This window comes from Aspergillus versicolor (genome assembly GCF_001890125.1).
Source record: "Aspergillus versicolor CBS 583.65 unplaced genomic scaffold ASPVEscaffold_4, whole genome shotgun sequence".
Classification (NCBI taxonomy): Eukaryota; Fungi; Ascomycota; class Eurotiomycetes; order Eurotiales; family Aspergillaceae; genus Aspergillus; species Aspergillus versicolor.
Window position 1 is genome coordinate 2095946 of NW_024467527.1, and position 13152 is coordinate 2109097.

General features: G+C 49.5%; 7 protein-coding genes across 7 annotated transcripts; 2 read left to right on the forward strand and 5 right to left on the reverse strand.

The window, feature by feature from the left end:
- Positions 1 to 339: 339 nt before the first annotated feature.
- ASPVEDRAFT_83315 (ankyrin repeat domain-containing protein) lies at positions 340 to 1272 on the reverse strand (the record flags this gene model as incomplete). Its single annotated transcript, XM_040817357.1, has 1 exon — positions 340 to 1272. One exon carries the CDS (start codon positions 1270 to 1272, stop codon positions 340 to 342), a length of 933 nt encoding a protein of 310 aa, XP_040667550.1.
- A 681-nt stretch (positions 1273 to 1953) lies between these two features.
- Positions 1954 to 4194, reverse strand: ASPVEDRAFT_192075 (uncharacterized protein). The gene is made up of 4 exons (XM_040809104.1): positions 3833 to 4194; positions 3658 to 3779; positions 3029 to 3594; positions 1954 to 2968 (listed from the first exon to the last, which is right to left on the reverse strand). Exons 1-4 carry the CDS (start codon positions 4070 to 4072, stop codon positions 2334 to 2336), a joined length of 1563 nt encoding a protein of 520 aa, XP_040667551.1. The 5' UTR covers positions 4073 to 4194; the 3' UTR covers positions 1954 to 2333.
- A 634-nt stretch (positions 4195 to 4828) lies between these two features.
- Positions 4829 to 5467, forward strand: ASPVEDRAFT_130993 (histidine phosphatase family protein; the record flags this gene model as incomplete). The annotated part of the gene is made up of 1 exon (XM_040806774.1): positions 4829 to 5467. The coding sequence occupies one exon, from the start codon at positions 4829 to 4831 to the stop codon at positions 5465 to 5467; it is 639 nt and encodes a 212-aa protein (XP_040667552.1).
- A 1483-nt stretch (positions 5468 to 6950) lies between these two features.
- On the reverse strand, positions 6951 to 7650 carry ASPVEDRAFT_150573 (arsenate reductase ArsC; the record flags this gene model as incomplete). The annotated part of the gene is made up of 2 exons (XM_040808242.1): positions 7451 to 7650; positions 6951 to 7393 (listed from the first exon to the last, which is right to left on the reverse strand). The coding sequence occupies exon 2, from the start codon at positions 7362 to 7364 to the stop codon at positions 6951 to 6953; it is 414 nt and encodes a 137-aa protein (XP_040667553.1). The 5' UTR covers positions 7365 to 7393; positions 7451 to 7650.
- Positions 7651 to 7934: 284 nt separating this feature from the next.
- Positions 7935 to 9495, forward strand: ASPVEDRAFT_192081 (arsenic resistance protein). Its single transcript, XM_040809105.1, has 4 exons — positions 7935 to 8366; positions 8423 to 8565; positions 8624 to 8710; positions 8764 to 9495. Exons 1-4 carry the CDS (start codon positions 8093 to 8095, stop codon positions 9415 to 9417), a joined length of 1158 nt encoding a protein of 385 aa, XP_040667554.1. The 5' UTR covers positions 7935 to 8092; the 3' UTR covers positions 9418 to 9495.
- Positions 9496 to 9717: 222 nt separating this feature from the next.
- ASPVEDRAFT_52663 (uncharacterized protein) lies at positions 9718 to 10467 on the reverse strand (the record flags this gene model as incomplete). The annotated part of the gene is made up of 3 exons (XM_040814676.1): positions 9718 to 10125; positions 10189 to 10254; positions 10297 to 10467. 3 exons carry the CDS (start codon positions 10465 to 10467, stop codon positions 9718 to 9720), a joined length of 645 nt encoding a protein of 214 aa, XP_040667555.1.
- Positions 10468 to 10829: 362 nt separating this feature from the next.
- ASPVEDRAFT_887168 (FAD-binding oxidoreductase) lies at positions 10830 to 12781 on the reverse strand (the record flags this gene model as incomplete). The annotated part of the gene is made up of 4 exons (XM_040818393.1): positions 10830 to 11326; positions 11414 to 11634; positions 11707 to 12626; positions 12695 to 12781. 4 exons carry the CDS (start codon positions 12779 to 12781, stop codon positions 11052 to 11054), a joined length of 1503 nt encoding a protein of 500 aa, XP_040667556.1. The 3' UTR covers positions 10830 to 11051.
- Between the last annotated feature and the right edge of the window lie 371 nt (positions 12782 to 13152).

Below are 13152 nucleotides of genomic sequence, written 5' to 3' on the forward strand. Positions count from 1 at the left end.
CTGGAACACAGCGCCATACTTCGAATTTGGAAGCCAAACCGCTTCAACAGTGATCCTTACCGGCTCAGTTGGATCCTTGGGGACCTATCTGCTCCGCAAAATGCTGAACAATCCATCCATCTCCAAGATCTACTGCCTGAACCGATCCGAAGCGGAGTCCCGCCAGAAAAAGGGCTTCGAAGAAAAGGGACTGGCCCTGCAAGCCAACGACTGTATAAAATCAATACAGATCATGGCAATGTCTAGTTTTGTGCAATTTAAGATCGGGAGCACAGCAAATCAAGAGATCCTTCTGATCCCAACAGCTCCTACACCATGATACTCTCGTTCCCAACTCTATCAAAATAATTTTACCATCTCTGCCTTCTCCTGCGCCTGGGCAAGTTGACAAGGAGTGAACCCTTCTCCGTCTGCCAGATCCGTTCGCGCACCTCGCTGCAATAAAAATCGGACAAAGTCTCCTTGGTCGTGCTGGACTGCAACATGCAGCGCTGTACCAACCGTGTCTCTCGTGGCGTCATCATCCCACAGGTTATGTCGGAAGACCTCGTTGACGTCGGCACCGTGTTCGAGCAGTATGGTGGCGGTATCGATGCGGCCGCTCTCCGCGGAACCCATGAGGGCCTGTGAAGTCTGGACGTTTGCACCATATTCGAGGAGGAGGGTCATGATTTCCAACGAAGGAAGTGATGCAGCGCGCGCCAGGACAGTCTCGTTGGGGATCCAGTACTGATCGTTCGCGTCAGCACCCTTGCTTAGCAGGAACCGTACCATCTCTACATCTTGTCGCTGAATTGCGACTGTGAGAGGAGACCCAATTTTGTCCATTGGATGGTGGACGCACAGACCGAAGTCCATGAGTGTCTGGAAGACAGCTGGTTTAGATCCCTTTATCGTGCGCAGGACGACGAGGTCTGGGAGCGCGGCTGACCCCCATTCTTCGGGAAGCTCATGTGCTTGGATATCATTCTTCGGATTCCACGGCCCATGGACCGATTGTTGGCACTGCGGGATATTAGTGAAAACGTAGCGGAGAATATTGGAATGGCCGTTCTCGGCGGCGGTTGCTATAGCAAGGCTCAGGGGCGGGATGGCCCTTTTGTCGATGCCTGCGTTGTTGTACAGCTGTGGAGCGTAGGCTTTCACACTGGAGAGCGATCCTTGAGCGCATGCTTTAAGGAGTGAGCGCCCAGTTGAGTGGAGGGATGCCGCTGCTAGTACATTAATAGTGATTATGGAAGAAGGCCATGACGAGAACCCACATATGGACATGTTCGCCGAGGTTGTGCGGAATTTCTACAACCGGAGAATCAAAGAGATTATTCTTAGATTAATCGATAGCTAGAGGAATATATATAAAGTTGTTCAACTCAGAGGAACAGTTAGCTAGAAAAGGTGGTGAGTCACCGCTTTAAGCACAGCCCCAAAATCAGGCTGACCGTCACAACAAGAAGCCATGTAAATGATGCTATGTCAGCTACCCTTGAGAATATACACTCACGAGGCTTAATGGTGTTTGATACTGCGCTTATATGTAGGGGCTCTAATTGACTTGTGTATGAGGATATATATATATAAGGTCCTCGGCCTTTAAAGGGTTTTTAAATAGTGTGACAAGGTGTAATACACCTAGTAGTATATAATAAAGTATCATAAGCAATGGAATTCAAGAATTAAATATTATTAAGAGATCAATGCTAGGGTTCTCAAGTTATATCCATTGTAGAGTAAAGAGATTCTCTTATAAGCTAAGTCCGTAAGGCTGCAAAGAGCGAATACTCAGCTATATTTACTAATATGCTGTGGCGGTCTTTCAACCAGCTGCCAATTATTTCGTACGAGCTATTGCTACTCAATACAATTTTGGTCTGCCTTGAGGGCCTTGAAGTATGCCTGCTCATGATTAGATAGTAAAACGGGAGACTTGGAAGAATAAAAGTAGGAATCTAATAGGTCTAAACTTCCTAGAATATTTTCTATTATAATTAGTCTACTAGTAATACTAGTGTGGATAGCTGTATAATATATATTAGATATCATGCATAATTTGTGGACAATGCATGATATAGAGACGGCTATCCATGCCCTTCGGTCCACCCACACTGTTTTCCTCGCCAGCCTTACCCCGCCGCTTTTCCCTCCGGACGGTTAGTGGCTGTGCCAACCGCCTCCCACACCTTCTTCCCGCTGGCACGGTTACAAAGTTTGTCCATAACTTCGCCATGGATGGATGTTACGTTTGTGAACTGATCAATATCGAATATTGCGTTGCAAATCATGAGTTGCCCGGCTGCCAACAAGTCTTTTCGCGTATCCACAATCCTTACACTCCATCACCAGGCAGGACTAACGACTCCATACCAACACAACCCAAGCGCAGCACCAAGCACAATTGCGACCGCAGGTGGGACCTTGAACCATGCACTCTGGGCATATGTAACAGCGGTAATAACAACCCACCATGGCTCCTTCGCCAGACTCTGCCCATCACGATCCTGCGGAGTTAGATATCCAATTTCCCAAAGCCGGTATACAGCTGTAAACACTAAGCCAACAGCTGATGCATTCACACCTCGGAGGAAGTCAACAATATACTTCTGTTTCCGCAGAACACGCCAAAAGGACTGTATTGCAACAGCAAGGGCAATTCCAGGGAAGAAGATCCCTAGTCCACCGAGGAAGGCACCGAGGACTGTCGGGTAAGAGATGGTTTGGAGGGCAAGAGCACCGAGAAAGACTGCAAAGTTAAAGTTTGGGCCAGGGAAGGCCTGAATAATTGCAAGGCCAATCAGGAAGTCTCGACTGGAAACCCAACCCGGATCTACAACATATGACCGGAGCAAGGGGATAACAACAGGGCCGCCGCCGAAGATCACAGTACCAGCCAAGTACATATTCGCGAAGAGGTCGAGAGATAGAGGTGGTGCAGGAAGTTTGGCTCTTACGACAAGGATGGCGATAAAGGAGGCTACGATTGCGGGGTCAGCCTTCATTCAGAGATATTGCAAACTTTCACTCGGAACCTTACCAAAGAAAAAGACAAGGATTGCAGCCCCCACGCGCATCCGAATGATATGCTCCTGTGCAGGAGGGGTTTCCCCGCCTTCCGGGGCCTGGATATCAGCTGAGTTAGGCCGGGATGTCTCTACACCTGGCTTCCTCATCCGCAGCATCTCTGTTCCTGCACCCTGTTCTGAATTCTGCATGGACGGATGCTCGCGGTCTGCTGATCCAGAGGCATCGCTTTCTGGTTCTGGCTGCCGATTCCTATTTCTCCACGCTATTCTTACCCTGAGAATTTGTTGATACACCCAACCATCCCATAGTGCTGTAGCAACACCACCCACAACCATAAGTACCGGGAAATACCAGAGTGCGCTATAGCAGAGGCCCGCACATGCACCGAAAATAACTAAGATTCGGGAAATCTTATCACGTATCGCCTTTTGAGCTAACTGAACGGCAGCGAGGGCAATAATGCCTACTGTCGAGGCATTCAGACCGGAGAGAAGAGCGTAGACTGGCGCGGGCAGTGTTTCGTCGATCCGTTGCACGCCGAGAGAGAGGGCATACATACCGACTGCGCCGGGAAGACTAGTAAACTGATCAGTCCATTATTCCGAATGGCAAGGGACGCAGTTAAAGCGGTAGACATACCACCAGAGGACAAATGCCAGTAAGGCCGGGATGAAACCAGCGTGAAGCAACGCCAAGCAGAATAGCATCTTGGTCGAACCCGGTCCCGGCAGGCCCTGACAGATAGCGAAGAGTTCTTGGTACTTCTATCTGTTAGCCCCTGACGATACTGGACGTTGAATCCATGTATCCCTACCGTCTGCTCATCAACCCACTTTTCCTGCTCGACAAACCGCGCGTGAAAAATCTGGAAATGAACCGGCGGACCCCCAAAAGACGTAAATCCCAGATACCATGTATGTCGCACGACCTCGCCCAACCGTCCAAGAAGGGGCTCTCCTGCGCGTGCCGGGTCGGTTGCGCCGGCATTGCTGCGCCAGCTTCGATGCAGGGCTCGTAGGGACGACATAGGTTGCGACCGTGTCGGGAGGAGCATTTTAGATTGGGTTACGATTCGGCATGTGGTAATCAGCTTTGTCAAAGCATGAGGAAAAACAAACCGACCGTCGTTCAAGAGGGGATCGAGATTATATCAACTTGAGGATAGTGAGCTACATCAGTGGAACAGTGAATTTGAGGTTGGAAATCCACCCAACGTGGATCCAATAGGAGGCCGGCAACTGGTCACATGTAACGTACATCGGTCCGCGATCTGTCACCGTGAGCTTCTCATTGGCTGTTGGTTTTCGGGGTCCTGTCCAAGTTTAGTTCAGAGGCCCCCCTTAGGTAGACAGGTGGGTGACGGTTGTCTTTGGTGAGAAGGACCAATCTGCTTCTTCCTGCGGGTGCCTAAGTGGTCATCGTTGCGACGGATCGACGCACCATCAGTTTGAGCCCATGACATAGATCTCAGGATTTGCTGAGTCCCACATCAAAACACCGGCAGTCTCGTAAGAATCGAGCGCAATGCTACGTTCTAAATAAGACATACTTCCTCGGCGCCAAGAAAATGTTCTCCGTTTCGTCCAGAGGGGAGCTAGTCGAGAGTTTCCTGGGAGGGTCCAGCTCATCCAAAGGTCTCTCAGTCTTCCCAGTCAACGGAGCTGATAATCATAGCGATGTTTCGGAAGAAATATGTCACGCAATACGCCACAGAAATTACCTCTTCGGCCCGCTATTTGCCGGGGCTTATCGAGTTGTATTTATAGCTAGCAAGACCCTGGATGGATAGATAGCACCTTTGTTCCTCAATATGGCCTCGAAGGTCCATCTCGTCCGCCACGCAGAATCGGTCCACAATGTCACTCATGACTTCTCTCAGTTGGATCCTGAGTTGACCCCTCTTGGCCTTCAGCAGGCCACAGAGCTCGGCCAGCTATTTCCCCCCGCCCCTCAGGTGGGTGTTGTCATCACCTCTCCACTTAAACGAGCTGTCCAAACCACCCTCACTGCTTTTCCACACATCCTTGATAAACGGTATTTCGACCCAGAGTCTGGGCATGGAGCGCAGAATGGGGCAATCCTTTTCTTGGACCCAGATTTACAAGAGAGAAGTGCTCTTCCCTGTGATACCGGGTCCCCAACTAGGGTCCTGGAAGCGGCTTTTCCAAGACTAGGTTTCCAGGATTTGGCTCAGGGCTGGCAAGTGAAAGAGGACCTATATTCTCCCGCCATCGAAGCTGTGGAGGAGCGGGCACGGAGGGTAAGATCTCGTATTGCCACAATTTGCGAAGATCTTCAACAGCAAGGACGGACGGACGTTGTGGTTGTAACTCATGGAGTGTTCATGAGGTTCTTGTTAGGAGACCCAGACATTGATCTGCCGAAAGCAGGCTGGAAGAGCTATGCCGTTGGGACCCACGGCTCCGATGTTGTTCTGTCGCCTCTCTAGTGACAGCTCGGTCTGCCTCACTGGTTACTTCCTGTGGCTTGGGCTTGGTTCTGTGGAAGTGGCACTCCTCATTGTGACTACTTCCGTGGACGTGTTTTCTAGGCAAAATCGCCCAAGGGTCAATAGTTAACAAACAAAGGATGGCGCTGGAAGCAGCTCTGATGATCTTGATATCAAGTATATCACTCTTCATTTGGATGGACATTTGAATCCGTTTTCTGTATGAGAAATTTACCCCCACATAACAGTGTTGAAAGAGAAGACCTCTTTGAAAGTTATGAGACGGTTCAACCTTGGGCAATCGTTTAACGAACGAACTATCGCCTCACTTTGAAAATAAGCAAGAAGAGAGCAAAAGCAACTACTTTCCGAGCTCCTCTACTCACACGATCGGGGGCAGTAGGTCATGACTATAACACACTAAAGCCAACCTCGACCAGCCGAGGTGCCCTTGATAAATAAAGAAAAATCTGGTTTTGTATCCACCGTGCTGTATAATAACGGGCAGCTTTAAATACTAGCTCTATTATTAATAGGTCGGTCTATTCAGACTCCTTCCTCGAAAAGTCCTACAGTGAATGAGTTCGGAAGAGAGGGGGAACGAGACAGAGCAACATCAGGTATTCCAGGCTCCGCAGTAGCAAGCCATCAGCATTAATGCTGAGTTCCTTAGACACCAAAGACAAGACCGAGGTAGGACATTGGGAAACCACGGTCCTAGTCCCGTTCAAGCTACAGGAGGCTTTGCTGCCAACGTTTTGCAGCACTCTACTTGCAAGGTCATATACATTACGCGTCTAAGTTCAGCTATTAGGAGTTAAAATCGAACATGCTTTGCTGGAGATACCCCTGCAGGTGGTCTATCCAGAGCCTTCAGAAGCAGACAGCGCTTAAGGCCCTGAGAGACCGGGCCCTTGTAAAGGCCCGATTACTGTTCTTGCGCAAGACAATGTACGTGACTTCTAGCCTTGCATTAGCCTCTCTGATCGGTTTAATGCAGGTCCGGCCGCCTCGATATGGCTGACCGCCACATGCTGTATTGTTTGATTGAAATTATATTATTCAGGAGATTGGTACTCGAAGAATGGTTGGCCGCTGGCTCGGATAGCCACGCAGTGAGCCTCAAGACTATATATGGTTAAGTCGGAATGCCTGAGTGCGCTGGATTAATCTTACTTTTCATTACAATCCCTATAGTTGTTGTCGTAAAGGACTTCGCGGGACTGCTACAAGACCTCCGGCATACCCCATGTTACTTCAAGAAGCTGCGCAGCAGAGTGGACAACTGCAAGTCCAGGCCTTATATGTGAGACAGGCCAATGATACGTCGATAACGAACCTCCGCGCTTCTCGGAGGTCATATGAACTTACTAGTAGACTAGCAATGGAGCGTGAACCGGCCAATCTTCAAGTAAACTACCGGAGCAGCGTTTCCCGTACACCTAGCCACCACATAACGATTGACTAAAACAAATGTGTTGGCCTATTCTTGCAGAGAGGGACGAAGTTCCTTGATAAGTTCCTCCACGAGACGACGCACTTCATTCCTAACAGGTCGTACAGCATCGAGCCCTTGGCCGGCGGGATCGTCCAGCTTCCAATCAAGATACCGCTTGCCCGGGTAAAAGGGACAAGCGTCACCGCAGCCCATGGTGATAACAACATCACTGCGTTGGACGGCGTCGGTGGTGAGGACTTTCGGTATCTGGTCGGCAAGGTTGATGCCTTCTTCAAGCATTGCTTCCACGACTTTGGGGTTGATAGAGCTGGCCGGAGCGGAACCGGCTGAACGGACCTCGATTGTGTCGCCCGCGAGATGAGTGAGATAGCCTACAGCCATTTGGGAGCGGCCAGCGTTGTGAACGCAGACAAATAAGACACTGGGCTTGTCGCTCATTGTTGTTGTTGGGCTGGCTAATTGAAGTTCTAGTATTGATTAATTCTGTGAGAGGGGGTAGGCAGCGCATGGATAGAATAACTCACATGCAGTATGGAGGGGGCTGGATGTCTTGGAAACGCAGATTTAGAGCTCTGTATAAGGTCGACGCCGCAAGCAGCTTCCAAGTGAGCGAACTATTTATCACTCCATTCTCCCACGCTTCAATGGCCTGCTCTTGATTCAATATGTCACTTCGCCACCTTGATTGGACCAAACCCCCAACAAGTCATTCAACCGGTGAGAGGGTCTTTGGTCGGCTATGACAGGGCTTTCACACTGGCAGTATTGGTCAATCCAGCAGCTCTGCAACAGCACGTGCCAAAAGACCTATAAAGGCAAAAGCACGGGAATGTCACAGACCGACTTCTATTGGCTGACAGGGGCGGTGCGAAAGTTTTCCTTGCAAGGCAGTGGAGGCAATTGACGGCCAGCCAACCAACAGCAAGGAGTGATCTCCTGCGGGAGATGATCACTCCGCCAGCGGAAGGACCCAGAAAAGAGCTGGAAACTCTTGTCTGCCGCCTCAATTGCCTATATAACAAGAGCCTTTTGGCTCGACGTTGAGTCTTCCTCGGCAACACTTTCTCCGGCCCTTTTTCCCTGAGTACAGGAATAACTATTTGCCCTGGAAGCTCTCTCAATCCTTGTATGATCTTTACATACATTTACTTCCGCTGAAGCACGAAATGGAAACCGCAGCCTCTCAGCCAGAAGGAGCCAACCAGCCCATGAGCCATCAACATGTCCACCCTAGTGACGTTGAGAAGCAGGCTCATCAGGAGCCTCAACAAAGCTCCTGCACCAAGCAATCGGCGTTCAAGGGTCTGGGGATTTTAGACCGCTTCCTAGCATTATGGATTTTTCTAGCAATGGCCATTGGAATCATCCTAGGCAATTTTGTCCCAAACACTGGTCCCGCCTTGCAACGAGGGACTTTCGTCGACGTCTCAGTGCCCATTGGTATGTGGCTTTTTTTGATACTTCTCTGGGATGCCTCTGTTTAACGTGAATAATAGCTGTTGGCCTCCTGGTGATGATGTACCCTATTCTCTGTAAAGTGAGATACGAGACCCTTCATCGCGTCTTCTCCACTCGAGAGATCTGGATCCAAATTGGCTTCAGTATTATTGTCAACTGGATCATTGCCCCTTTCATGATGGTAGGCAATGCACCTTCCTCTGACGTTTACTCATCGCGTAGCTGATATTCTCTTGAAGTTGGCGTTAGCTTGGGCCTTCCTCCCAGACGAACCTGAGCTCCGCCAGGGCCTCATTCTAGTAGGCCTAGCACGATGTATTGCGATGGTAGGTTTCATCTCAATGAGCCAATCTGCCACACTGTTAACTGACATGCATAGGTCTTGATCTGGACAGGACTGGCTGGTGGCGACAACGACTATTGCGCAATCCTCGTTGCCGTCAATTCGCTCCTGCAGATGGTACTCTTTGCACCCATGGCCATATTCTTCATCCAGGTTATCAGCGGCGGAGATAATATTGATCTCTCTTACAGTACCGCAGCTAAAAGTGTTGCGGTCTTCCTTGGAATCCCACTTGGAGCGGCTATCGTGACTCGCTTCGGAGTTCGCACTCTGATCAGCCCTGATTGGTACGACAGGGTGTTTCTTAAGTGGATCGGCCCCTGGTCACTGATTGGGCTTCTGTTTACAATCCTTATCTTATTCGCATCACAGGGCCGTCAGGTGGTTCACCAGATTGTTTCTGTGGTCAGAGTCGCCGCGCCTCTTATAGTTTATTTTGTCCTGATCTTCTTCATGACCCTCTTTGTCACTTGGAAGCTTGGGTTTGGGTATAAGCTGGCTGCTACACAGAGTTTCACTGCGGCGAGTAACAACTTTGAGCTTGCTATAGCTGTCGCTGTCGCAACCTTCGGGGCGAATAGCAACCAGGCTTTGGCGTCGACTGTTGGTCCTTTAATCGAGGTTCCTGTTTTGTTGGGCCTTGTTTATGTTGCTAGGCCAATTGCCAAGCGGCTTGGTTGGAAGGACTGATCTTTGAAGCGTTTGGGTTGTGGACATGTACTGTTAGCAACTATAAAGACAAGATATTAATTGCTGTTGTGACCCTCCACCCGTTTCTCCAGAGTTAGATGGAAAGGCGCACAGAATGCGTCTATTTTTAATAACAGAAACTGCAGTAGACTATCAGCCATGATACTTGGTGATTGCTCGTCCTCTATAACTACCCATCGCTCAAGGTGGCTGACAATGAATAAACATATAAGTTATATCATCCTGAAAAACTGCAATCCTACCTGCGCAATGAGCATGGCAGAATTCCGTTCCTTAGAGTTAATGCTGATTCGCTATTGCTTGCTTTATCTTCTCCTGTTTGACCCTCTTCTCTTCTCTCTCGCTGAATCGATCACCAAAAAGCCCCAGGTGAGGCCGCATGAGGATAGTATATTTTACAAACTCCTCCATACAACCCACTAGCCGGTCCCTATTACTACTAGGCATGAGCCTCTCATCTCCTGGTTGACCTTCGCCAGGAAACTGCGTGTATGCTCTAGGGAAAGAGGACTGATTTGGGATAGTAAACATCCGCATCCACCGGCCAAGGATACCAAGAGAGATAACCGCGTTAAATGATTGCGATCCACCGCACACCTGAGCGATGGCACGAGTACGGCCTTGTGTGGGACGCACGCTACCTGTAGTCAGCGGAATCCAGTCAATCTGATTTTTGAAGACGGCAGTCTGCAGTTGTTAGTGGTGACATACCAATACACCATGGTGGGGGCGTAGCGTAGCAAGGCGAACCAAATTTCCGTGCTGTTCAGGCGATACCCAAACATGTCCGTCGCTCCACTTGCTCATCTCCCTGAGCTACTGTACCTTGGGATGCCCGTGATCGTTGTCATTCTTTACTGGTAATCCGTCCGGATTAAACACGCGCACATCGCATCCCAACCGAAAGAGAATCCTGCTGGCTTCCAGCGCTACCAGGCGAGAGTAAGACCTTCGCTGAAGACTGCCGTATAATACCAGCACTTTTAGTCTATTATTTGTCTTCCGTAGGTCCTGCGCTGCCATGTCCATCGCGCCCCTGCCTATACAGTTCCGTATAATCGATATCGACTAAGTAATATGCTCATGCCTAATGACGGAAGTATGAACTGCCAGTTAGATCATTTCCAAACCTACCGCCCAAATGAGGGGAGCACTTAGGTTACATATCGCCCAAGCAAGGGCAAGACTTGGGCGACATACTGCCTAAGCAAGGGAACGCTTTGGCACGATCAGGTAGTGAGTTCTACTAGTATGAGGGCTTTAGAAGGAAGATGCCAACAGTGGCAGATTGCTCCGCCTAGGATGCGTTTTACATGCAGGCTATTCTGAAGAATTCTTTAACTCTAATCCAACCTTACGTACTTCAGGTTATCGAAAGAAGCTCTTCGCCACCGGGACTTTGGGTACCGGAATTACGTACAGACGACAACAAGACATGAGGCAGGGCGTTGGGTACATCTGAAAAATAACTGTTTTTGGGCTACCAGGTCCAGCACAAGATTGCGCTTGCATCCAGTACAACAAGTCACTTTCACTTCTTCTGATACTTCCGGCCCCTGCAGAAATCTCAAACGCTCGCATGCTCAAGGATATCCTGAACAAAAATCTCACTCTCACCCTTTCGAGATCTTAAACCCCCCAGGGACGAGCGTCTGGAAAACGCCCTCAGGATCATATTTGTCCGCAACCTGCGCAATAAACGCCAAGTTATCGGCTCCATACCCCTGTAGCGGGGTTTGCGTACCGTTGGCGTAGTTTAAGTAGATGAAGTCGGTGTAAGCACCAACAGATTGCGCATACTCATCAATTTCCGCCTGCGCGGACTCGGCGAGCTTGTAGAAGAGGTCATCGTCTGCTTCATTGTCCCAGGAGTAATCCCACAGGACCACTGTTTTGGGTCAGTTGGAGATGAAAATTGACTGAGAGGGGATAATCGAGAGGAGGCGCAGTCAGTTAATTGAAAAGGGTAACATACTGAACAAATTCTCCGTAAACCGTTCCAAACCCAGGACATTTCCACCACGGTCTTCACTATCCTTCCAGAATAGAGGGATCCACGGCTGGATGATAACCATAGGCGCGAAGTCTGTTCCCTGTGCGGACACCTTGGCTTGTTCGATTTGTCGGTTCAGGATGTCGACGACCTTGTGGAGGACATCTTCCCTGTTCAGATATGTTCCGGTTTGGAGAATGTTTCTGTTGTCACACATTATCAATCCGTGGCTCTAGGGACTGGGATGAAAATTTCTGGAAAGGGATTGACCTTACCGATACCCCTGGGCCTGGGAATTTTCAGTTGTCAACTCCAGTACGTTTGAGAATCTCAACGTATCCGAGATATTAGGAATCGCGTAAAAGTCACTGAATGCATCAGGCCTTTCCACAGGCTTTGTATAATCGAGCGGCGTAAATATCGTAGTCTGGTCAGTCGTAGAATTATAGCCGAACATGCCAATCCACGAGGCATAGGGGTCATTCGGGATATTGTCAATAAAATTGCTCGCCGCGCTAAGATACTCATTCGTAGCCGAGATGTTGTAGACAACGATCCCACCCCACATCCCCTCTGACGGAAAAGCCTTTAGTTCGAACTGAGTGACAATACCGAAATTGCTCGAGCCGCCTTTCAATGCTTTAAATAGATCTGCGTGTGAATCGCGGCTCACGTTGATAATCTCGCCACTAGCCAGGACAACCTCGTAGCTCTGGATATTGTCACAGCTTAATCCGACACGTGCAGCGTAGAAGGAGTTCCCACCACCTGTCAGAAATCCCCCAACACCAACAGGTGCAGTCCGGCCACCAGGGACTGTAACATTGAGGGGAAGCAGAGTCTCGAATACGGACGCCCAGCGCGCTCCCGGTTGGATAAATGCGGTGCCTATGTCGGCGTTGTACGTGGTGTTGTTTAGTAGTGAGAGATCGATTGTGACGCCCGGGGAGATGTTGGAGGCACCGACGGACGTTGTGTGCCCGCCGCTGCGAATGGCGAAGAAGCAGGGCCCCGCGTCAGAGGTTGTGAGAGTTTTCACGGCTGCTGATACATCTTGAGCAGAAAGTGGTTGCACAATACAGTTAGGTTCTAGCTGGGCGTTCACGCCAAAGTAGGAGTGGACGGAGTCCTCGTACGCTGTGGAGTTGGGGAAGGCAATTCTATCGCCGATAGTGCTGTTACTTAGAAAGGCGCACTATCTCGTAGATCAAATCTCGTCAGCGGAAGGCAGAGTTGGCACTTTATTAAGGGACAAGTACATACACAGAGGTCGGCATTGTGCCCTGACTGGCCCAGACTGTATTTGGCTAAGGCGCCAAGTAACAGCACAGCAGTAGGGGTAAGTTTCATTGTGAAAATATAGATTCAAGAGATCCAAATGGAAAGTGCGCAGGCAACAAGCCAAATTGCTGCATGGGTCGTCCCTAGGTCTTATACCTTCGGACTTCGTATTGCAACATTGATGAACGACTGTAATCTCGGAGTTGATCTCCCCGAACCGAGATCTGGTGCCCGATCCGCGTCTATATTTAGTCTTGATTGGGACACGAGGGATTGATATCCTGGATCCCGTTGTCCAGTCTGGATGTATGATGCAACTGCTTGAAAGCAGGAGAAGGCCGTTGATAGCATTCAGGCTGGACAATCACTAATCCCGTCAGATGGCTCGCTATTGAACGACGCGGAATAAACCAACACCTTTTTATCTGATTCATCTACAC

What these genes read in the sequence shown, in the direction of transcription:
- ASPVEDRAFT_192075 (XM_040809104.1), bottom strand. Translation starts at nt 4,072, where the DNA reads ATGCTCCTCCCGACACGGTCGCAACCTATGTCGTCCCTACGAGCCCTG. An exon ending in CTGGCATTTGTCCTCTGGTG is followed by an intron (nt 3,595 to 3,657) that starts GTATGTCTACCG and finishes TCAGTTTACTAG; the next exon opens with TCTTCCCGGCGCAGTCGGTA. An exon ending in AATCCTTGTCTTTTTCTTTG is followed by an intron (nt 2,969 to 3,028) that starts GTAAGGTTCCGA and finishes CCGCAATCGTAG; the next exon opens with CCTCCTTTATCGCCATCCTT.
- ASPVEDRAFT_192081 (XM_040809105.1), top strand. Translation starts at nt 8,093, where the DNA reads ATGGAAACCGCAGCCTCTCAGCCAGAAGGAGCCAACCAGCCCATGAGC. An exon ending in CGACGTCTCAGTGCCCATTG is followed by an intron (nt 8,367 to 8,422) that starts GTATGTGGCTTT and finishes CGTGAATAATAG; the next exon opens with CTGTTGGCCTCCTGGTGATG. An exon ending in TCATTGCCCCTTTCATGATG is followed by an intron (nt 8,566 to 8,623) that starts GTAGGCAATGCA and finishes ATTCTCTTGAAG; the next exon opens with TTGGCGTTAGCTTGGGCCTT.